This window comes from Sceloporus occidentalis, unplaced genomic scaffold (genome assembly GCF_023333645.1).
Source record: "Sceloporus occidentalis isolate IW3139 unplaced genomic scaffold, rSceOcc1.0.p SCAF_66, whole genome shotgun sequence".
In the NCBI taxonomy this organism is placed as follows: Eukaryota; Metazoa; Chordata; class Lepidosauria; order Squamata; family Phrynosomatidae; genus Sceloporus; species Sceloporus occidentalis.
The window spans coordinates 3,942,248-3,967,030 of NW_028317046.1; the positions used below are offsets into that span (position 1 = coordinate 3,942,248).

The following is a 24,783-nucleotide window of genomic DNA, read 5'->3' on the forward strand; positions in this document are numbered from 1 at the left end:
TTTATAACGTAGTATCGCCTTCCCAGGATTGTGATCATTAAATAAATTTGGAACTAAATTCTTACGATATAAGAGAAAAAGTGATTTTGGTGAATAGTGACATCACCATAGCGACCACTGGAATGCTCCAATAAGCAATGACCATTCCATTGATTGCGATAGTGATAAAACTGTTTTTAAAAGCCCCAAATCAGAATTATTTCAGTATAAAATTTGGCAATAAATAAAAAAAAAAACTTTCCCCTCCATTGAAATAAGATTTTTTTTTTTAGGGCTAAATCTTTAAATGCATTTTTGGAGCAAAGAACGAAAAATGCGAAATTAATACAAATTCCCAGCGTGAGAAGTAATTTGCAGCCGTGTTTCATGCCGGCAGGTTTAGCGCTCCGTTCTATACAGAGGGAATTTATGCTCCTCCATATGTGTCATATATTCATGCGCAGACACCGCAGATTTCAAAATGTTTTTTTCACCGCATATATGATTAGTTGTCTCAACTTATAACAATTGGAGAGTAAAAATGAGAGCAAAATGTATGCGAAAGTGGTAGGTTTTTTTACCAATCTCTGCACTGAATCACCTGATCATAAAGTCATAAACATTTTATAACATAAGAAACAGAGAAATTAAATGCTAAAATCTTTGATTTTTCTTTTCTATCTTCCCTATAATATATCAGAAACGGGGATGGGAGAGAAGAGAGAGAGAGAGGGGATGGGAGAGAAGAGAGGGAGAGAGAGGGGTGGGGGAGAGAGAGAGAGGGAGAGAGGAGTGGGGGAAAGAGAGAGGGAGAGAGGGGTGGGGGAAAGAGGGAGGGAGAGAGGGGTGGGGGAAAGAGAGAGGGGTGGGAGAGGGAGAGGGAGGGGATGGGATGGGAGAGAAGAGAGAGAGAGGGAGGGGATGGGAGAGAGGAGAGAGAGGGAGGGGATGGGAGAGAGGAGAGAGAGAGGATGGGGGGAGAGAGAGAGAGGGGTGGGGGAAAGAGAGAGAGGGAGAGAGGGATGGGGGAAAGCGAGAGGGGTGGGGTAAAGCGAGAGAGGGAGAGGGGGGTGGGGGAAAGAGAGACGGAGGGGATGGGAGAGAAGAGAGAGAGAGAGAGAGAGGAGATGGGAGAGACATTTAAATACATAAAGAGATAAAGGACAGGAGAGAAGTTATGTCCATGGAGGAGAAAAGTTACCAGAATCTAACACTAGAAGATCAGAGGCTGAAATGGAATGGAAGGAAGTTTTACTTTACTGAGAGGGTGGTAGATAAGTGGAACAGCCTCCCAGCAGAAGTAATAAAGGCGGGTTCTATGTTTCTAATGTTACTATAAAGTCATGCAGATTTGTAATTAATATATCATGAGCCGGCCGTATTGGGGGGATTTGGAGGGCTGTAAATATGGATGACATATCACATGTAACATCGACATTCGAATGGTTTGCCCAAAGCCAAGGGTTCTATTCTTCAGGCTTTAATCTCCTAATGTTTATCCGTCGATGAGAAAATCAATCCCCGGGCCAATGATTTATATATTTTTAGGGACAGAGACGTCGGCCCCCGCACGGTGGAATTCAGGGACTAGAACTGCATGAAGACCGTGGAATTTGTAAGACATCGAGCCGTCCATCTGATTCACTTCCCGATAAATCAAGAAAAAAACAGTTTGGGTTCAGATGATAAATACGTCTCGGTGTTACTGAGCGATGATGAGGAAACGGCTTCACGGTGATGAATGTTCTTCATTAGGGTAGAGCTGATCCTCTACTGAAACGAGAAGACCGTTGTCCTTATCTCTCACGGCGTCTTCTCATCGAGACACAAAAAGCAACAAAGTTTCCTGAACTGATCATTTTTGTTCATTTCTCCTCCCGCAAAACGAAAATAGAAAAAGCTCCACAATGGCGAAGACCCTTTGGGTGGAAATAACGCCTGTCTGCGCTTGATGTTATCATAAAGAGTCGCTACATTTGTTGCACATAGAGACCCAGAACCTGCTGGCAGATCGGCCCCATTCGGCCCCCGTCTAGTCGCCCGTTTCTCCTGCTGTAAAGACTCAAACCTTAATCAGTCGTTGGTCTCGTCTTAGATTCAGGAGCCGTATGTCTATCCCAATGCGTGTTTAAATCCCCTCTGCATGTCTTCGGGGGGGGGGGGTTTCGGGCCGCGCTTTTACCCCTTTAACTGATTCCGGTATAAATGCATAAATTCTTATACATATTTACCATTTTCCGATTCTCGTGGGCTTTGGCTTCCAGCTGGCGTCAGTACATTTTATATAAACGCATACACTTCCATAAATGATTCACCAGCTCCGCGAGGAGGCGAGGCGTATGGCGCAAAGCGTTCATTTTATTTAGGAAGCACAAAGTATACATTTTTAATGGCGAATACATTTTTATAAAAGTCGCTTTTGTCCTTGGATTCTATTTCTCTGCTCGGAAATGCGGGGGATTATTTTGGTTAAAGTTTATAAGGAGACCTTCTGGGGATACTAAACGCTGAGACGCTTTTTCTCGGTTTCGTGCTGAGATAACATATGTTTTATATACGAGAAGAATGAGAACTTTCTTAACGAGAGACTCCTCGGCTTTTAACCCTTTAATGGCCCATCGCAGAGACTCTGTAATGTTGGCAAATGTCTCTTACCAATTATCCTTATGAACCCCTAGACTTGTCAGAAGGTAATGATATTCTGAATGAAGTCACCTGTATTCAAGCAGGGATTCCAGCTGTGATATAGCAGGGAGAAAGCACCAGTTGGGACGCTCAGATATCATTAAATTAGAAGGGAAAATGAAGTGGTTGGTTCCAGATTTTGTGACCCCGAGAATTTGCCTGTGTACCCCAAGACCCTAAGGTTAGACTAAAAATCCAGAGACAAGGGGGCAAACCTTGACTGCACCCCAAGTATGGGGGTAATGGTTATAACTGGGGGTAGATACATTGGTTTGGTTGCATGCATTTTGCTGAGTTCCCTTGTGTACTCCGTGGATTTCTATAAGTCCCATCAGAGACACCTTTGGTCAGGTTTGCACCTTTTTCCCTTCCCTCGGTTACAATGTATCGATCCATAAGGGATGAATCAGGCTTTTCTCTGCGATTGATGCTAGATGAATGCTTTGATAACGTCTCCTTCTAGTGCTGATCTCTTTCCATTGTCTTCCACAGGTTTCCTCGTTTCCTCAATTCTTCTCAAGGTCCTGGGCAGTGAGGGCCCCGGGCCCCGAATCTCTGCGACCTTGTGAGCAGAGCCTGGGACCCCCAGCCTGCTGCAATGGGTGGGTTGTGAATCACTGGTAAGAGGTGACTGTGTGAGCTGTGCGGTGTCTCCTGCGCCTCTCTCTGCTTGTATACTGACCTCTCTCCTGTCTGCTTTGCTGTCCTCTGTGCTTCTTGGGTCGTCCTCCTCAGGTAATGAGGAGCACTGGGGTCAGCCTGCCCTGGAGATGTTGAAGAGAAGGGACATTCTGGCTATAGTGCTCATCGTACTCCCCTGGACTTTACTCATCACAGTCTGGCACCACTCTACCCTGTCCCCGCTGCTCACTGCACACAAGGGTGAGAAGACTTTTCAACCCCTACTCAAGTCAACATTCACCATCACACCTGCCATCACACCTGTCATGTCCCTCAGTCACTCCGGCCATCAACCTATACTCATCTTCTCAGACCATACTAACCTGCCTGCCTCATAGCCTTATCCACACAAGACAAAACTGGGATGGTCTTCAAGCTCAGCAGGGTTCTGCATGTTTCTTGAGTCCCAAGATGCCTCCAGCTTGCCAACTCTTCACCCTCCTTCTCTGCATGACGCTCACTTAAGAAATGTACCACCACCCATTTACAATCGCTTCACGTTTATTCCTGTATTCCACACTAACCGGCTCGTCTCCTCCCGAGGAGTCAAGTTGATTTTCTGACCATTTTGAACTCGATCGAGTGATTGTAATATCAAATCGATGAGTTCATATGCTTTTCATGGTAACATAACATTAGTTTGAGCCCAGTTGAGATAAGCTGACCTAAAATCGCGTTGAAGTAAACTCAGAAACTTGACTCTACTTAAGTTTTAAAATAACTTACATGTATCTTGGTCACATTTATCAATATTCCAAGACGTTTTAGCCTCTTCTGCTACAATAAACGGGTTCTTATTACAATGTTCGAGTTTTTGTTGTTTAGTTTATCTGTTTATTATCAATACGTTGTTTCCGTCACAAACTTATCATTCTATAACAATCGCTCTCCATGGAAAGTAGAAGAGTTTTGGAATTGCTACAACGTTTCAAAGAAATAAGAGAAAGCGATCTCTCCTCCTGGAGCGGATAAGAATTATAATCTGAGATAACGCCCAACTTTTCTTTATCTATTCCAGACGATAGTGGCGACGGGCGACGGGATGCAAGCCCGGGTTCAGACTCCAGAGAGTTTTGCTCCTCCGAGCGGGATATTGTAGAGGTTGTGAGGACAGAATATGTATACACGCGTCCTCCACCTTGGATGGGGAACCTTCCAACCATTCATGTTATCACACCTACTTATAGCAGGCCGGTGCAGAAAGCCGAGCTGACTCGTCTGTCCAACACATTGCTGCATGTCCCTAATTTGCACTGGATTCTGGTGGAGGACTCACAGCGTCGTACTTCTCTGGTGACTAAAATGCTTCAGGAGTCTGGCCTCAATTATACCCATCTGAACGTGGAGACCCCACGTAATTACAAACTGAGGGGGGACACAAGGGACCCACGAATTCCTCGAGGGACCATGCAGAGGAACCTGGCTTTGCGCTGGCTCAGAGAAACTTTTAATAAGAACAATAGTTTACCCGGAGTTGTCTACTTTGCAGACGACGATAACACCTACAGCCTTGAGCTGTTCGAGGAGGTGAGTTGGAAATGACATTCTGGTAGATGGACTTTGCTTTCCGAGTCTCATCATGGCAGGAATGGGGTTCCTAAAAAAAAAAAGACAGCCCGGCAAGGGTTAAGGAACATCAATCTCATTACGTGCAACCATCTAGAGATTCCGGCGTGCGCCTCAGTCTTCATCGGGCTGTGGTGCACCTGGGACATTAGTGGAAACTAAGCCTATGAAGAACGTGTTGACCCAAAATGAGTTGACCTGGTACTTCCTGTGTCCCCTCGTGTGTTTCAGTTTTGAATGACTTTGCTTTGTTCTTCATTGTCCTTTTGGCCATAGCATCCTTCCCGTATGTAGGCGTGTTGATTATACACTATGGTAGCCATCATGAGTAGAGATAACCTGTAAAGGATGCACAGGGCTAGACCTTCTGGTCTCCTCGCACCCCACCATCTCTTTATGATCTACCACGCGTAGGACTTTTGTTTAAGAGACTATTTAGGTGATTTATCCGTATTTTGCACACATTTTATGTAGAGAGAGTTCTGATTTGTCTGAAGTTTCCTGCTATGTGTTGTGTCGTAGATGCGGAGCACCCGGAAAGTTTCCGTATGGCCGGTGGCTTTTGTAGGAGGTCTTCGTTACGAATCACCTAAAGTCAACGCCGCAGGGAAAGTATTCGGATGGAAGACGGTGTTTGACCCGCACAGACCATTCGCCATTGATATGGCCGGTTTCGCCGTCAACTTGCGTCTGATCCTCCAGCGACCGCAGGCGTATTTTAAATTACGAGGGGTGAAAGGGGGTTACCAGGAGAGCAGCCTGCTGAGGGAGCTGGTGACCCTTAGCGACCTGGAACCCAAAGCGGACAATTGCACTAAGGTAACCGGAGGAATTTGAAGCGTCAGAATATAATTATTTATTTATTTTTTGAAATCTGTGTTTTTGATCATTTTAATTTTGTAATATTTTGCAGATTCTAGTGTGGCACACCCGGACAGAGAAACCGGTACTGGTAAACGAAGGAAAGAAAGGATTTACAGATCCCAACGTGGAGATCTGAGCAAAGACGCGAAAATGTGAGCGCGGTGTAAAAATATATATGACAAAAAAAAACAAATATACGTACATAAAATGTCCAAATAATAACATAATATCACATTTACTTATCAAAACGGGTTACTGGTCTGTCTGGAGAAGACGCAACTTGATATCCTGCTGATTTTTAAGTGCACATTACATTCTTTTGAGAAACTTGTACCTCTTTTTTAAAAATCAAAAAGTCTAAATGTCCCGTTTCATTTGTCTCTCTGTTGTAGGGACTGATTTTCTCTGATGGCCTCTCCATGGACAGGTTGAGATAGAAAGCATCTCGGGGGGCCCCTTTTTGTGGGCGCTGAAACCCAATACCCAAGGCCCACAGCTTGCATGGGACTTCATGTGTACATTATTCTACCCACAAAGCACAGCACATGTTGAACACGGAACGTTGGGAACGGCTGGGAAAGAAGGATTCCTGTTTCTCTTCCGAAGAGATCCAAAAGGGACCACAACCCAACCTGCGCTGTGCTCAGAAGCCATGTTGAAAGGTTGCAGGAGATGAAAAGTAAGAAATGAGCAGCGGGGCCCGGGGGTCCTGACCCCGCTGCACTCTCTGCCGTAAAGTCCGGAGTGAAACTCCGTCTTCACTCCCACGTCTTCACTTCCAGAGACTTGCAGAGCAGTCCGTGATTCATTCTGCAGATGAGGGTGCCAAACGGCCATGTCCAGGCGCTCTTCTGCGGGAAGCCACCAGGCCTGTGGTGATCGATCAGTTCTGAACATAAGAGATGTCATCGAACCCAACAGCCCTAAGAGATATTCTCAGCATTAATTAAAGGGCAGGCAGATGGTGTCATGTATTTCATTCATTCCCAAGACATTTTGCCACTTGGTTTGTGAAAAGGTCATTCTGGCACACGAGGCAGATGCCCACCAGGCTGGTGGTCCGTAGGGCCACATACTCACCGGTACTGCCTACCCATCGACAGATTCGGTCCTACATTGTACGGCCACAAGCTGGATACAATGGCCGACAGCAACCTGATCTCGTTGTTGGAGTGGCTGTGTGTACCCAGCCGGTGGCTGAACTTATGTCACTCGGCCCCACTGGTCTTAAAGTGCCAGGGCCCTCCTATCTTCTCACCTATTAGTAAATAATCTTTTTGGGTTCAGTTTCCTCTCCCAGCAGGAGGTGCTCAGCCAATTATTTTAAATGTTACTAATTTATTTGCAGTAGGACACAATGTAACACTTCGTATAACCTGTAGAATGAGTTAAAGGGAAGGCGTTGATGAAAAGCGAGTCCAATTAGAAGAAGCCTTGGGGCTCATGGCTTAAGGAAACTTAAATCTGCAGAATGTTGCGTCACTTGCAGATCATTTCTCTGTGCATCAAGCAAATCACGATTTAGTCAGATGTTGGTGAAAACCGAATATTCTGATCCTAGGCAAAAACGCACTTATTAAAATAAAAATAATGCAGACGACGGGAGAAAAAAAAGGACCACTTAGTTTTCATGAACAAATAAAGTAGAGACTTATGCGAAATGCTTCGTTCTGTACCACAGCACCATCCATCTGGCGGAAAAAATCAAGCTGCTGATTTTAAACAATTATTTAGTTTTTTTGGGAATTACATTTTTTTCCCCTTTGTTTCCTTTTGGCATATTTAAACGAGAAAAAAATGAATGTTTGTGGAAAAAAAAGTGTCTTAAAAGATCGTCTGTTTCTTGGGTGTCAATTCAGGGTTTTATTACACGAAATAAGAAAAAATCCTTAGAATGCAGTAAATGAAGAATCCTAAATACCGCAAGATCGTTATAAAAACTCTTTTAACAGCCGCTACAACCCAAACATTCCACATTCGAACACACAAAGCAAAATTGACTTAATTTAAAAAAAAGCATCTGACACCATTGCAGAGACAGGATCTGGTCCCGGTGGAAATGCTGAGAGGCAGTGTTTCCTATGGGATTACATAACATTTACATTTATTGCTGATTCCGTGGTGATGTCACAATAGAGAGACATCTAACAATGTACAATTTGACAATGAGAGTAATTAAATTAAATGTATCAAATTGCATGAAATTAAAACAAAAAAATACAGACAGTTGGGGGGGGCAGCCCCATTACTGGTCACCCCGCAGATCGCGGCACCCAGCACCTGGGTCACTAACATTTAAGGGAGCCTTCAGCCATCATATACATGTTAATGCACATGATAGCTGAGGGGACCCTTTAAATGCATGTGGTGCCCCTCCCCCTTCCAAATGTATAGGGGGTTCGACAGATACTGCTGTACGATATAAGAAAAATAAACTGGCAAATTATATATGTCAGCCCACTGTGCAGTGATTAAGGAAACCCTATAGTCCACGAGGGCCATGTTATCATGAATAAAACCAAAAGGGGCCGTGTGCGGGTTGTGGGTTTTGTTTTGTGATTGACGCGGATCTGTTGACCTAAAAAAACAACTTTGCTCCTGGTTGCCGGACGAACATTACATTAAACAAACGCTCCCGTGGTGAAGCCGTCAGCCGTGGCCTCTTTCCCCTGATTTTACCCATCAAGGGACAGCCGGAGGCAAATTTATCCATCCTGCATCGTGCCAGCGCCCCCCCGTGACCCAGCTTCATAGGTGAATGCGGACGGTGCGGGAGGAGAAGGCAGATTCGTATTTCAGAAAGAGCTACTATAACATTAAATAAACTTCACGACAAAGATATATATAGATATATATATATAAAATATATGCACAGTATATTAAAAGCAATGTTTGCTCCTGAAAAAAAAAACCTGAAAAGGCTCACATTCACTTATTCTGACATTTTGGCATAATTGCATTTTCAGAATGTACTCAGAGGGGATAAAAGCTGATCATTGATTTTTCAGATGCCTTTCTGGGGCAAACTTGTTTCATGTCCTTTATTTGCTCTTCGTTGCTCTCAGTCTTAGTTTCCAACCAAACAAAAACATTTCTAAGAACGCAATGGTATTACTCAAAACTAAAATAACCACAAATTAAATACAATCAATATATAATTTCACCAAACCCTTTTCTATTATATATATATATATATATATATATATATATATATATATATATATATATATATATATATATATTATATGCCTCTGTGTGCTCCTATGCAATGAAATAGCTGCAAGGATTCAACTGTTATAATCACACTTGCAATTTTAAGCCAATATATAACAAAAAGGAGGATATTACTTTTATTTCTGTAATTTTGCTTTGCTTTATAGCTGATCTCAGTTAGGAAATTTTGTAGGAGGAATTAATACACATGAATAAAATAAACAACACAAAATATGTGGGCAATGAGGGGATGGGAGAGAGACATTTAAACACATAGATGGCTTAGATGGAATAAAGGAGAGGTGATAGATAAGTGGAACAGGCTCCCAGCAGAACTGGTAGGCTAATACAGTGAAGTGATGGGATATGGCTCCTGACTCTAAGACGAGACCACCGACTGATTAAGGTTTAAGTCTTTACAGCAGGAGAAACAGGCGACTAGACGGGGGCCGAATGGGGCCAGCAGATTCTATGTTTTTGTTCTTAGAGCCGATGCTAGTTGCCCCTGGGATTATCTCTACGCTGTGGGGTTTAATAACAGCTTTTGCCCCAGAGACGTGTAGAGCGCTTCTCCCGGTTATTTGCAGATCGATCTCATGCCATTCCGTTATTTATAAAACAGAGATTTCCAGAAGGATATTTACGAAAAAGAAAGAAAATATTTTATTGTCAAATGATATTATTGTTCCTTTCAGTGAGAAATTTTGTCTGGAAGTATTATTACAGGTTAAGATTATTCAGTTTTACAAATAAAGTTAAAAATGATTAAAAAAAAACCAACTAAAAACATATATATTTTACTTACATACACATATACATATTTTTTTCACATGTAAAGCGTCCAGTATGACCCCTGAGTTTTTCTCTTACGCCCTAGAGAGGGACAGAACCATAAGAATTAGAATTAAAAAAAATCAAACCATAAATAAATAATAATAATAAAAAATACAGGCAGTTTTGGTTAATGTGAACCCAGGGCTAGTCCCTCCCCCGAGGAGCAGAAACAGATACCCAATGGCATTACCTGAACATAAGTGTTTAAAATCCGGTAAAGGGTCACCCTCTTTCAATCTCTAGTCTTTTCCCTTATTTTAATTCAACTTCTACACTTAATCAGTTTTATGGTTCAAAAGGCCACTTTTGATTATATTTTCACTGTTGGCAACCCCTCGACTTTCAGGATCTTCAGGGTTTTCTTCTATCTTCTTTACTCTTTGTAAACGAGAGCTTGTGATATCACATCTTGATCAGTCTAGCGATAGGTAGATGATATATTGATAATAGTCACAGAATGTCTCGGTACGGGACTAATCACCCCAAGCCATGTGGCTGGGTGGTCTTAGGCGGTCCAGTCCCATGCCAGTCCCGTTATGCATCTGCTGGCAACATCTATGGCAAAGCGCCACTAATCCACATACTGCGTTCTGCCAAGGAATGGAGTTTCCACCGTGTACAGAGAAGGGCCGGCTTCGTATTCTTCGAATATGGTGACCTGTAAAAAGACGGGGAGATCAGGAGGGTTAGAATAGAGAAGTCTGAATATTAACTACAAAAATAAACAAATATTTATATATAATCTAAAGAAAATCCTGGGTGATATTAATGAAGCGAAGCTCACCTCGTTTACCCCTGGCAATATCCAGCTTCCTGGTACATAAAGGGTCTCTTGGGGTCCAATATCCCAATATCGCCCCAAATTCCTCCCGTTTATGAAGACTATTCCTTTCTTCCATCCCTGATATAAATGGAAGAGGAGAGAGAGATGTGATAACTATTCACTTTAAGAACATGGAAGAGCAGACGAAAAAAGCCAGTTTCTGATAAATGTAACTTTATAAAGTGTAAATTTGACAATGATGATGTAATACTCTGCTGGGTGGGTGGCTGGATGTACACATAAATTATTCAAGGTCTTTGTACAATTAACGTTTTTTGCCAACTTTTCATTTTGGGTGGAAAAAACATATTTCTCTTTATTTCTTCGCGTAATAAATAATAATGATTGTAAAGTAATAATCTAGAACGTGATTTCAGATTGCGGCTCATGGATTTGGCCCCCCCTACTGACCTTCATCCTGAGGAAGGTGTCTTGTGGGGCACTTCGGACGTGCAGAGAACCCTGATAGAACACGGGGCCCTTCTTCTCTTCCAACAGCTGCGACCAACGAAAAGTGTCAAGACTACAAACGAGATAAAAGTGCGTAGTTAATTCAGAATTCAGGAAAACTAATTTCAAAAGTTTCATGGAAACCAAGGATATTTCTGGCTGAAACATAATTGCAAAAGTGTTTTCTAACCAGCAATTATCCTTTTAAACTTAAACTTGGATCAGCGAACACAACGTGCCATTGGAACACAGGAGTGATGGGAGTGATAAAGGGCCATTGGAACCCAGGAGTGATGGGAGTGATAAAGGGCCATTGGAACCCAGGAGTGATGGGAGTGATAAAGGGCCATTGGAAGCCAGGAGTGATGGGAGTGATAAAGGGCCATTGGAACACAGGAGTGATGGGAGTGTTAAAGGGCCATTGGAGCACAGGAGTGATGGGAGTGATAAAGGGCCATTGGAACCCAGGAGTGATGGGAGTGATAAAGGGCCATTGGAACACAGGAGTGATAAAGGGCCATTGGAACACAGGAGTGATGGGAGTGATAAAGGGCCTCTGTACAACTATGAAGAGATTCCATTAAAAATCAGCCATTTCCAACTACAATAGTCATTTACAACATTAACCCCGTCTGCGCTAGATTTCTGATCCATTTCATGTTCTTTTAATGAGCAAAGGGTGCTTTTCTTTCAAAAAACAAGGACATTTCTAAGTGACCCCAAACTTTTGAGCAGTATTTTATACCATAAGCCCCTGCATGTAAATAAAAAAAAATGTAATTGTATTTTATGATCTGCATGGAGCGCAGGATTTCCTTCCTGAATAATATTCTACTTGATAAATCAGTAAATGCTCAGTTTTCACTCCTGGTTGTATGATGAGCCCAGAAACTTATACCATGAATACTGTGCTGGAGATAAGAACGTATCCATCGCCCCAAGAGGTCGTTAACTAAATGACCTTCTCTCATAACTATAAACCCTGCCTGCTTTCTCTGCAGCTCAAAGTGACCATGTTTAGATTTAGAAACCTAGATCGGCCCCATCCGGCCCCCGTCTAGTCGCCCGTTTGTCCTGCTGTAAAGACTCAAACCTTAATCAGTCGTTGATCTCGTCTTAGATCCAGGAGCCGTATGTCTATCCCGCGCATGTTTAATACCCTCACTGTATTACCCTCTACCACTTCTGCTGGGAGGCTGTTCCACTTATCTACCACCCACTCAGTTTTGCACATCAGTCACGCTGATTCCGCTCACCTGCTGATGAAGGTGTTATTCATGTCGAGGCTGTAGATCTTGAAGTTCCTCAGAGGGATGTCTCTTAGAAACACATCACCCACAAGCCCTGGACAAGATCCAGGATCATGGAAAGAAAGACAAAAGTACTCAGATCATTAGAGTATAAATGCAAATACTACGTAATATCCTTAACAATAAATCATACCCTAACAATTGTGAAACTGAGCTGCCAACAGTCTCGACTGAGCTGCGATAGTCCTGACATATCATCCCAACATATCATTGATACTATATTTATCACTGATATATTTCGCTAGTTTTGGTAACAGTTTATCGAGGCGTTGATGAGTAGCTTATATTTTTGATATAGACAAAATTCCTTTTTTGCCACATTAAGTTCCACCTTCTTCGTTATCAGAAATATGTCATTTTTTATGTCTGTGAGCAAATATACCTTTACGCTGGTCGTTTAATTTGTTCCCGTAGTTGACCCGTCCGCAGTTCTCCACCAATATTTGCAATTTCCTGTATCCCTTTCAATTAGAAATAAAGGAAAAAATAATAAAAAATAAAAACAGTATATATTGGAAATTTAATTCATCATTTCTATTTGACTTTACAGATTAGATGAAAAAATATAACGAAATAAAGTCAAGGAATCCATATTTCATACTGATCTAAAATTATAGGGAATGTAACAAGTGCATTAATTTGCCAATAAATCAGAAAATGAATACAGGGGAAATCTATTATTTTATTAGGGCTCCGTTATCTAAACAGTGGTAAACAAACAAAAATCCATTACAATCTATAGCAAAGGCAAAGGATTTTATTAAAGTCTAAAGAATAATATCACTCACTGGCACCTCAGGGATAGTCAGTTCCTGATTTTTATAGTCAACCGATCCGACGGACTGGGTGCTCACAAACACCTGCAAGGCAAATGGATCTATCAGCTGGGATTTATTTCCGAAAGATTTCCTGAATTATTATTATTTCAAAGGATTTCATAAGCAGGGAAGAGGCCATAATTTAAAAGGGCCAGAGGCTTAGATGGAATGGAAGGATGATTTACTTTACTGAGAGGGTGGTAGGGAAGTGGAACAGAATCCCAGCAGAAGTGGTAGAGGGTAATACAGTGAGGGTATTAAACATGCGTGGGATAGACATACGGCTCCTGAATCTAAGACGAGACCAACAACTGATTAAGGTTTGAGTCTTTACAGCAGGAGAAAGGGGCGACTAGACGGGGCCGGATGGGGCCGATCTGCCTCTTCCTCCTGGGCATTTCACGTCCCCCTCACTATTAGAGGTGGTGGCTGCTAACCTGGGCTCTATCGCGTACGTTCCCCCTGGTGTGAAACCTCCCTCCTCCGTATATGACGGCCTCGTAGAGCGTGTAGCCGTACGACTGCCCATTCCCATCGTTCACAGGGAGGTTCTCCATGTTCACCGGCTCCGCTGATCTGAACGGCTAAACGGGTAGAAGAAAAAAAACATACAAATTAAACAGGTGTTTATTTATTCCGGCTCCTAAAGGGCCAGCTGAGATTGTTTAAGTATCGGGGTCGCTATATATATATATATATATATATATATATATATATATATATATATATATATATATATATATATAAAACTGCGTGGCATTTAAATCATCTCAAGCTCTTGTCCCACCGTAACTGTTGCTTTACCTACCAGGGGGTAACATCGTCCATCATCGTCCGCTAAATAAACCCAACAAGTTTACCGTATGCATTAAGGAGGCTTTGCAAAGTGATTCTGTCGCTTCTGTCTCCCGTACCTCGCCTGTAAACTCCAAAACATCCCAGAGGGACAGGCAGCGTTTCAGCTCCACCGACCCGTACGTGGCTTTTGGATACAGAACAGGAGCCGGAGGAAGAGGCTCGTCTGTAACAGCAAACACAAGACGGGTCACGGCGGCGGACCCACAACACAGACAAACGCCCCACAGTGTACGAGACGCAAGGACAGACTGCGGTTACCGTGAAACTTGCTCAGGAGCTCTCGCAATCTGAAATACTTTGTGGTGTAGTCTCCAGCCTCGGTCAGCGGAGCGTCGTAATCTAAACAGATAAAGGGAATTTAGCCAGTAACTGTAATGAGTAAAGGAGTAAACCCAGAAGAATCATCCATGGGAAGCCATTCGGGTCAGAACTTACCATAACTGGTGACATCAGCCCGGTATTCGTGGAAGTGAAGCGCTCCAGCCATGAAGCCAAAGTTGGTGCCACCATGGAACATGTAGAGATTAATAGAAGCTCCTTTCTTCAGGACGTCAGACACCGTGGAAATCATTTCTATACAGATAAGGCAAGATTCGGTAACTACGGCTGATAAAGGGACCAGAGGAGACATAGCGGAGACGGGGAAAAGGAGCTCTACTCACGATCAACATCAAAGACATGATGATCGCCTCCCCAGTGGTCAAACCAGCCTGTCCAAAACTCCATCACCATGACCGGCTTGTTACTCTGCGGAACCAAACTAACAGGAGTCAGAGGCAGGGGAGCAGATTTTTAGTCATGGAGTCTTTAGTTGGAGGTGATGCCATTTATTGGGCCAATGTAGAACCTGCGGGACCTCAGATGTCTCTTCTTCAGGAGGAGTCCTCTGAGGTCCTGAAAGCTTAGATGATTTTTCACCTTTTTTTTTTTTTTTTTATATGGGTCCAATACAAGGTATTGACTTTGGTTTTGACACAATCTTTTGGGTCAATACGGCTCATTTTCTTTACAATCGGTATTATTTATTTATTGCACCTTCTGTGACGGTCAGAGACGTGCAGGACATTCGCTGCTCAATTTCTGGATTCGTTACTTCCGGTTTGGTGAAGAAAAGACCATAAAATACAGTTTAATAAGGTCTGGTTTTTTTTTTGATAAACGCCTTTCCAGATGCCGAGGGCGTAGCATACGATATTAAGCAGAAGAGGGGCAAATCTGTGCAGAAGGGTGAAACTGTGTGTTTTCAAAAGAAAACTGGATATTTGTCTAAAAATCTGAATTTAATTGTTATTCATAAACAAAATGATTCATTTTATATCATGTTATAGAAAATGGAGAGAGCCGTATTGGTCCCAGCGGAGATATGGCAGAGGCTTGTCCCAAACTACCCCTTGTGGATGGACTGACAAGACAAGTACAGGAGGCTTTAGCTTCGTAAAAGACAACTGCATTATACCTGTATGGAGTCCAGATACGAGAAGAGAATGGGCTCGATCTTCTGAAAGTTGATGGTGGCCAGAACTGTAAGAGTTAAAAGAGCAACACATCATCAGAGAAGAGGATATATGGGCGCTGAGACTGTCGCTGCCGGCGCCATAGCTTGTGTTTTTTGTTTGTCTATTAGTGTTATTGTTGTTTTTAGATATTTTAATTGAAGGCTCAACGAATAGATATCGAAATTTTAACGAGACCCTTCACACTATGAAAGCCCCCCCGGACAGGTGCCAGGAGCTGCCCTGGTTTGCCTGCGAGGGAAGTGTGACAGCTACACCTAGTGGCCAAAACCAAGTAATGCAACAATATTCCCATCAGTGACACAATCCTGACAATTCTTACACCGTATAGAGTTACATACGTGACGCAGCGTACAAGTAAGTAACAGGAATAAGAGTTAACCTCGAAACATATTTACCAAGTAGATACTTAAAGTGATATATCTTACAAGGGTACGCTGTCTAACATGCTGGAGAGTGTAATTAATGTGTTAATTTGGGGTTATTACTGTATCACTGGGTAAGATAACTGTGTCTCGAAAAGGTTACCAGTTAACCCCTGCACTGGATTTACCTCCTTCCATACTCCCGGAGCTGATTCCGTCTTTGTTATCGGAGGTCAATAAAAGTTCCACGATCCCTCTGCGTACGAGAGCCTGGGGCACAGGGGGTTAATAGCACACAAGAGGCTCTGTTATAGTGAGACAGAAGGACCTTACAAGTAAATTAACAGAAAATGGTTTCTATCAAAATGCAGATTTTAGCGACAATCAAAACTATTCCAGAACAAAGATGCAGAATTTAGCCCTAATTTCCAGATAAGTTAACCCCTTGGGTACAGTTGAATCCTGCCTTGAAATTTGGATGAACCGGTTCCTTTTAAGGGTTTATCTTATTTATTCCTGAGGGGGCACTTACTGTCTTTATAAATTCCATGTAATTGGAGTCCATGGCGTACGATCCGTATTCGTTCTCCACCTGCACGGCGATGATCGGCCCACCCTTCGTGTACTGGAAATACAAAATGTACAGTATTGATAATCAGATCTGCCTACATTCAGACAATACCTTACTGCAGGGGCATGAGGCTGGCTGAGCATGCCAGGAGACGGAGTCCCAAACGCAACCTACCCCCTGACTACAATCCCCACTATCCAGCCCGCCAGCCTCATCATGCTTTAATTATTAATGAGCAACCTACCTGATAGTAAAGCACCTTTGGGATCAGCTTGTCAAAGTAAACCTCTGTTGCATCCGCAAAGCCTTTATAAGTGGTCCGGAGCTGCATGTCCTTGTCCCGTAATAACCAGCTGGGGGAGAAATGTAGGTGGCATGAGGTGGGAGGCTGGGCATGAAATGGGGATGTCACTGGTGTGAAGCGGGGGTGGAACGCGTTGGGGGTCTATGGATGTAATGTGAGGGGTTTGCATGAAATGTAGGTGGCTAGCAATGGCTAAGAATGGGAGCTGTTCAAGCGTGAAATGTAGACATATAAGGAATAAAATAATTTATAAATATTGGTTTGGGGGAAACTATTATGAGATATAAAACAGAAAACGTGAGCAAGTTTTGGTTAAATTTCTGTGGTTTGATACAGGAAGCTGGCACTATAATTTAAACAAGAATCCCCAAAAATAGGAGACTGTCCCTTTAAATACTTACACATGGGAGATTGTCCTTTTAATTATATACTAATAGGAGACGGTCCCTTTAATTATATACTAATAGGAGACTGTCCCTTTAATTATATACTAATAGGAGACGGTCCCTTTAATTATATACTAATAGGAGACGGTCCCTTTAATTATATACTAATAGGAGACTGTCCCTTTAATTATATACTAATAGGAGACTGTCCCTTTAATTATATACTAATAGGAGATGGTTTCTTTAATTATATACTAATAGGAGACTGTCCCTTTAATTATATACTAATAGGAGACGGTCCCTTTAATTATATACTAATAGGAGACGGTCCCTTTAATTATATACTAATAGGAGACGGTCCCTTTAATTATATACTAATAGGAGACTGTCCCTTTAATTATATACTAATAGGAGACGGTCCCTTTAATTATATACTAATAGGAGACTGTCCCTTTAATTATATACTAATAGGAGACGGTTTCTTTAATTATATACTAATAGGAGACTGTCCCTTTAATTATATACTAATAGGAGACGGTCCCTTTAATTATATACTAATAGGAGACTGTCCCTTTAATTATATACTAATAGGAGATGGTTTCTTTAATTATATACTAATAGGAGACTGTCCCTTTAATTATATACTAATAGGAGACTGTCCCTTTAATTATATACTAATAGGAGACGGTCCCTTTAATTATATACTAATAGGAGACTGTCCCTTTAATTATATACTAATAGGAGACGGTCCCTTTAATTATATACTAATAGGAGACTGTCCCTTTAATTATATACTAATAGGAGACGGTCCCTTTAATTATATACTAATAGGAGACTGTCCCTTTAATTATATACTAATAGGAGACTGTCCCTTTAATTATATACTAATAGGAGACGGTCCCTTTAATTATATACTAATAGGAGACGGTCCCTTTAATTATATACTAATAGGAGACTGTCCCTTTAATTATATACTAATAGGAGACGGTCCCTTTAATTATATACTAATAGGAGACGGTCCCTTTAATTATATACTAATAGGAGACGGTCTCTTTAAGTACACACAGTACGACATCACTCCAAGTTTCCAGCCCAAAAAGGGCCATGGCTGAAGCACGTCAGCGTCTTTCGTTGCTAGAGATCCCTATGTGGTCCTGAGCCTCCGTCAGAGCTTAAGGCACATGGGGCAGGAGCCGTGCAGCGCGGTCCAATAGAAGCTCACCGGCTAACTTTTGTTTTAGATAAATTACCCCAGGGAACAATCCAATTCTACAGCTGCTTTTGAACTACAATTCCCATGATCCTTGGCAGCCTCTCACCTCGGCAATCCACCAAGATCCCACTCTGCACAAATGTAGGGTCCTGGTCTTAATATGACCCACAGTCCAACATCGGCTGCTGTTTCTAGAAATGCCCTACAGAAAGAGAGAGGGGGGAGAAAAGAAAGAGAGAGGGGGGAGAAAAGAAAGAGAGAGGAGAGAAAAGAAAGAGAGAGGAGAGAAAAGAAAGAGAGATAGAACGAAAGGAGAGAGAAGAAAGAGAGAGGAGAGAGAATATTAATTAAACTCCAAATTCCTGCTGCTTATTCCATCGAATGTTCCAGCTGCAGTTTACTGAAGAAACGGCTTCTAGTTTTGATTTATATCCAGGAAGATTGTTTAAACTTTAACGGGAGGAATCAGGATAAAAGCCCCGTTACCCGAGGTCGAGGTTCTGCGAGAAATCAAACTTCCCTCTTCTTGGCTCGTGCAGGTTCCAGGGTACATACCTGGGGGCAAAAAAAAACAACAGACATTGGTGATTATAATCACGCGCTATCATGAGCAAGAGGCCAAAATCTAACACTAGAAGGTCAGAGGCTGAGATAGAATGGAAGGAAGTTTTACTTTACTGAAAGGGTGGTAGACAAGTGGAACAGCCTCCCAGCAGAAGTGGTAGAGTATAATACAGTGTGACTTTTTAAAGTCCAGTGTAAATGGAAATCTATATTAATGATTGGAGCTTAAATCGCCTGCTGTGTTTGCATTTAAGAATAAAAATAAAAAAAGTGCATGATAAGAGTCACCTATACCGGGTAACACCACCCAGCAGAGATCTCGGTAGTCAGGGCACGTACGTAGTGAGTGTATTTAATCCACAAGCTTTCATTTTTAACATGCGGTCTTTCCATTGCGCCTCGGGAACTCGGAAATAGTGCATGGAGCCCCCCAGGATCCTGATCGGGGTCCCGTCCAGGATAAACTGGGACTCGTCAGCTTGCAGCCCCGAGCGTCGGCTCAGCATTCGGAACAGGAAAGAGTCGAAAACGCGGAATCTGGAAACAAGAAAGAAAAAGGACATTTGGCCACAGAAGGGCACTTTTGTGCAAGGGGGTGTGGTTATAGGCATGGCTGGGGCGGGGCTTCCCCCAGAACTTTTATGTGACTTTATGCCCTATCGCTGTGTATTTGTGTAACAGGTTTTATTTACCCCGTTTAATTTATAAAGCCGTTCCCTGCTGCTTCTATACATGTTATCGGGGCTTTTAGGGCAAAGAGTTTTTCCTTCCCCTGCTGAAACACAAAGAGTTAAAATGATTGATTTAATATCTGGCATTAATAGTTTTAACTAATTTTCTGCAATTAAATACATTTTAAATGAAATTACATTAAAGAAAAAAAGAACGATTAAATTGTTCTATTCGCAATTCCTCAGCATTTCCCCGCAATGCGCTGAGAAGTGCCGGCGGATTTTATATGCAATAGAAATTGCGCGTGACGTCGCCGGCCCCTGTATAATGTATAGATAAATCAGTGAGCGGCCCCTGTATAATGTATAGTTAAATCAGTGAGCTGCTTAGATCCCTGTACATGCTTTAACACAGGTGGATTTGTCTCTGAGGTTCCTGTAAAATCACAAAATCAATGTGTGGCCTGTAATCAAAACCTCGCCAAACATACATGGCACACGCATGCAAGGAAAGGGAACAAACAATATTTCCTTGCGCACAGGTGAGATTTGGTTCTAAGGCTGTGGGATAGAAAAGAGGTCCGGGTTCCCTTACCGTGTCCGGCGCCTCTTCGCGCTGCTTACAAAGACTGGACCCGGATCCGCACTAATGACAGCCGTTATCAGGGGGTTAATGTTCAAGGCTCAAGGGGGGGGGGTAACGGGCGACGTTTAACTCTTTATGTACATAATTCATTAAAAAAACAAATATACAACGGTTTAAAATAAACAGCCAATCAGGAAGGAGTCAGGTGCCTGCTGGGAAATATTACATTGTATCGAGCAGGTAAACAATCGTGTAAATGTTACTAAAATATTATTGTTTATTTTCGAAACAAACCTGTTTCTACTTTCAACAAATATTTTGTTTACTAAAATAAACGGGGAGGAAAAAACACCACCGGGCCGATCTGTTCCCTTCTGTTTCCGTATAGCGGGTCTTGTGATTATTCTCGTGACTTTTTCCCGTTCGCCGGAATCGCTTCATGTGATGAAGATATAATGAAGATCCTCAGAGGACCGTTTCCTTGGCGACCGAATGGATGAATCCGGCAAACAAACAAAACGGACCGCGATCCATAATAAAGCGGTTGGTGAGGTTTTTGTTTTTTTTGCTTTTTAAGCAAAAGACGTAATATTTCCAAGTAAGTAAAGATTTGTAATGAATTATAAATGAATAATATGCGTCGGCTGAACCTCTAGGACACGTATGTGAAACGTCTGCCTGCCTGTATCCGTCACGACGTGCTCTGTATACTCACACGACGCATCCGACGGTACATAAAACTCGTCTCGGCTTCCAGGACCCACATGCCTATCCCGTGCGTTAGCCATGGCCATTTCTGCTGGAAGGCTGTTCCATTGCTCTACTACTCTCCCACTAAAGTAAAATGTCCTTACATTACATTGTTAATGGATATGGCTGTGCAAAGATAGATCTGAGTATTTTTTGTTGTCGTTTGCTTGGTTTTTGGTTAAAGCCCCCCCCCCCGGCGACCCGAGAACTCCTTTGGGTAAAAATATTCCCAGTTATGTAATTATACAGAATCAGAACACGGCTCCCGGAGAGTCCCAGGAGATACGGCCGTCTCTAGCGACCGTCCTCTGGGGACGCAGCGTTACTGCGAGAAGCGACACGGCAGCCAGAGACGCGGATACGTGAGCCGCCCGCCGGGGGGGTAAATAACCCGACCTTTACTCCCCCCACGAGCTTATCTTCATGCTGTATACTTTACAACATTTGCATGGATTTCGAGAAAAACAGACAGAGCACCTGCCACGTCCGGCCTCTCCGAGAAGCCTCATCTCCGCTGTATTCTTGATTGTAGAAACCCAGAACACACCGGCAGATCGGCCCCATTCGGCCCCCGTCTAGTCGCCGTTTCTCCTGCTATAAAGACTCAAACCTTAATCAGTCGTTGGCCTCGTCTTAGATTCAGGAGCCGTATGCCTATCCCATGCATGTTTAATCCCCTTACTGTATTACCCTCTACCACTTCTGCTGGGAGGCTGTTCCACTCATCTACCACCCTCTCAGTAAAGTAAAACCTCCTTCCATTCCATCTCAGTCTCTAGTTCAGAATTAAGTCATTTTTCTAACATGTCTTTAGTTTTTAACCATTCCTTTGGTAACTATGGAAATAATTGCACCTTTCAAACGCCGCCCCAATTTATACATGAACCCGCCCGTGTAATAATAAGTTTATTGGCTTTTCCAGGACGCAGCGAGAATTTGGGAACCGTAAAACCCCAGCAGCCCCGGCCCGCTTTTATATAAACTACCAGCTTTTCCAGGAATCCCTTTTGCTTTTTATTGCTTATTCTGCGCTGTGCAGCACTGCAGGGGTTAAACGCCGGGGGCTGCGCTCATATACACCGGGTATTTGTATATACAGGGGTGGAAACTTCCATCAGTCACCTATAAGGTATAGGAAAATAAAACCTTAACCCTTAATGTCCTGCTGCTCCTAATGTGCGTCGTCTGCGCAGCTTACATCTAGTACATTTAAAAAGTAGTGTTTTCTGGAGCAGAGTATAGCGGAGGCCGCCTGTTGCTACGGGACATAAAGTAATTCATCCCATAAGAATTGGGACTTACAGGCAAAAGGCAAGGCGGGCCCGGCTCAAAGAGCATACAATCTAGAAGGTGATGTGTGATATACCTACCAGCACCGGCTCTGAGATGGTCTAACAGGACTCCTACTTACAAAAGCATGTCTCCCAACAGTCCTAGTGTATGCGGGACAGTCCCGCTTTTCAGGACAGCGGATTTGGGAACGCAACCCTGTGGCCCCGATTTCATTGAATGCTTACAGCGCATGCCCAGAATTCCCAGCATCCTGATCCACCAGGGGTAGAAGCCACAGTAAGGGGGCTCCCTGGGACACTGGAGTGGGCAGCTGGGATTCCCGTCTTCCCTTTTCCTCTGATTTACATCTGGACCCTAAATGCGCTAAATATGAAATAACGCCCCGTAAAACCCCTCGGAATCATATTGGGGAAACAAGATGAATTTGTATTCAGCACAAAAAAGAAACCCGGTAACGGCACGGCAACGGCCACAACCAATAACCAGGCGCTCTGCAACGGCATCTGAGCAGCGAGGAACAATTAATGAACAACAATTAACGAGATTAGAATCCGTTCTAAGAAAAAATAAAAGCCATTAATTCACTTTTTTCTCTCCAATAAACTGGAACTAGACGTTAGACATCGGAGGAGGCGCGGCGGCCTCTGAGTATTCCACACGGAATGAACAGCGAGGAGAAGAGGGAGACGTTATTCAAAGGCCACAGCGTAGATAAAGCTTTAAGAACTTCAGGTGACTTTGAAGAAGAGACTTCTGAGGTTGTGAAAATAAAAAGAACCACATTTAACAAAAGTCTATAAAATTAACAAAACCCAACGAGCGGCAAGAAGAAGCTCGAGTTAAAATCAGCGGGGTCACTTTCCGATTACAGCCGAGTCCTTCTAATCTGTGACTTTTCACAACCAATCACTCTATAGTATGTTTTTAAGTATTGCTTTAAGCTTTAAACGTGTAAAAAAAAAAAAAAAAGTTAAGCAACCGCTATCCCATCCCTCTGTTACTAGAGACGATGTGCTCCTTCCCACCAGCACTGAAAAGGTTACTGTTTTAGGGCCAGGCAGCTGTGCCGAGGTCTCATCCATCTGGCACGCTTAACCCTTTGGAAGACTGCCAGGTGTGCAAGGAAAAGGGTACTTCACTCGAGTTATTTAAAGTGTTAACCTTCTGCAGGCTTATCTGACAATGATAACAAAGGGTTAACTTTCTGCGCGACTGTTTAATGCGCAGCCTACGGGGTACCTTATTCATCGAGGCTGTCTAACGTGGAAACTATTATCTCATGTCTCTTTTCACAGCAAGGGTTAATACGCCGCAAGTCATGAGCAAACAAGTGGGCATTGCATTCTCCCCGGGTTGAAAGGGTTAAACATTTGTAGACTGTTTAATGCATATACTAGTAAATACCTTTGCCACTAAAAGGGTTAACACCTCTGCGGGACTGTCTACTGTGCTGCCTGACAACTCATCCTCCTTGCACTTAGTTAACCCCTGCGGAGCTGTCAAAGGAGCAGAATGTTGGGTACCTCGTGCAGCTGGAATGGTTAACCCTTAGCAGGTCGGTCTATTGTGCATCCTAACCGATCCCCCCTGGCACCGAGATGGTTAACTACTCTGTAGACTTGTGTAATGCGCATCCCACTGGGTACCTGATGCCTCTGGAAGGGTTAACCCTTTTCAGGACAGTAATGAGTAACCCAGCCAATCCCCGTTTCCCCCGGCAGTGGAAGGGTTAACTATTCCGCAGCCTCGTCTAATGCAAATCTTGCTGCGGACCTCATGCCTTTGGAAGGGTTAACCCTTTGCCGGGATGCCCAGTATGTTTCCTAACCAAGCTCCTGGCAGCGGAAAGGTTAACCCTTTGCAAGCCTGATGCCCCCTGCCGCCCCCGTTACCTCAGCACCAGGTAGGCCGCCAGCAGCAGCAGGGCCAGCAGCGCCAACCTCCGCCGCCTCTCGCGCCTCATGTCTCCGGCTCCTGCCGCAGCTCCTACTGCGGACTTCCTGGTCTCCACGGCAACGCCAAGCCATGCCTGCCAGGCCCTGCTGATTGGACAGAGCCTGCCCGCCCCCTGATCTCACCCCTGGAGCTGTGATTGGGTCGGGGGTCGAAACAGCTGGAATGTGATTGGCTGATCTGTGCGCAGCCAGGGACCAGCTGTCACCTCCTGTCTCCGTCACTCCCCCTATAATAAATACAGCAATAATACAGAAACCACATGGAAACACCACAAAATACACCCATTTCTTTATTCTAATTACTTAGAATATATCCATACATGATAATCTGCTACTTGTACAAATCTTTTTGTTAAAGGTGGGGATCAGGTCACCTTAACAAAGAATGTATTCATTATTCCGTGATAAATGCGACGTCATAAAAGCACGACGTATAAAACACTCACTGAGTAAATACGCAGCAAACAAGAACGGTCTGCGGCGTATATTTAAATGTTCCTGAGGCTGCAGCCGCCCGGCTGCGTTCTAAC

At 43.2% G+C, this 24,783-nt stretch overlaps 2 protein-coding genes across 2 annotated transcripts; one reads left to right on the forward strand and one right to left on the reverse strand.

The window, feature by feature from the left end:
• The first annotated feature begins 3,434 nt into the window (after positions 1-3,434).
• On the forward strand, positions 3,435-5,911 carry LOC149286918 (galactosylgalactosylxylosylprotein 3-beta-glucuronosyltransferase 1-like). The gene is made up of 4 exons (XM_089493737.1): positions 3,435-3,546; positions 4,364-4,872; positions 5,434-5,730; positions 5,825-5,911. Exons 1-4 carry the CDS (start codon positions 3,435-3,437, stop codon positions 5,909-5,911), a joined length of 1,005 nt encoding a protein of 334 aa, XP_089349863.1.
• A 4,482-nt stretch (positions 5,912-10,393) lies between these two features.
• On the reverse strand, positions 10,394-24,261 carry LOC149286919 (beta-galactosidase-1-like protein 2). Its single transcript, XM_089493761.1, has 20 exons — positions 24,199-24,261; positions 20,655-20,690; positions 19,338-19,510; positions 18,921-18,989; positions 18,541-18,636; positions 16,776-16,884; positions 16,493-16,585; positions 16,149-16,230; positions 15,538-15,602; positions 14,744-14,828; positions 14,517-14,654; positions 14,331-14,420; positions 14,138-14,244; positions 13,661-13,807; positions 13,194-13,265; positions 12,788-12,866; positions 12,352-12,439; positions 11,057-11,168; positions 10,607-10,723; positions 10,394-10,480 (listed from the first exon to the last, which is right to left on the reverse strand). Exons 1-20 carry the CDS (start codon positions 24,259-24,261, stop codon positions 10,394-10,396), a joined length of 1,908 nt encoding a protein of 635 aa, XP_089349887.1.
• Positions 24,262-24,783: the final 522 nt, after the last annotated feature.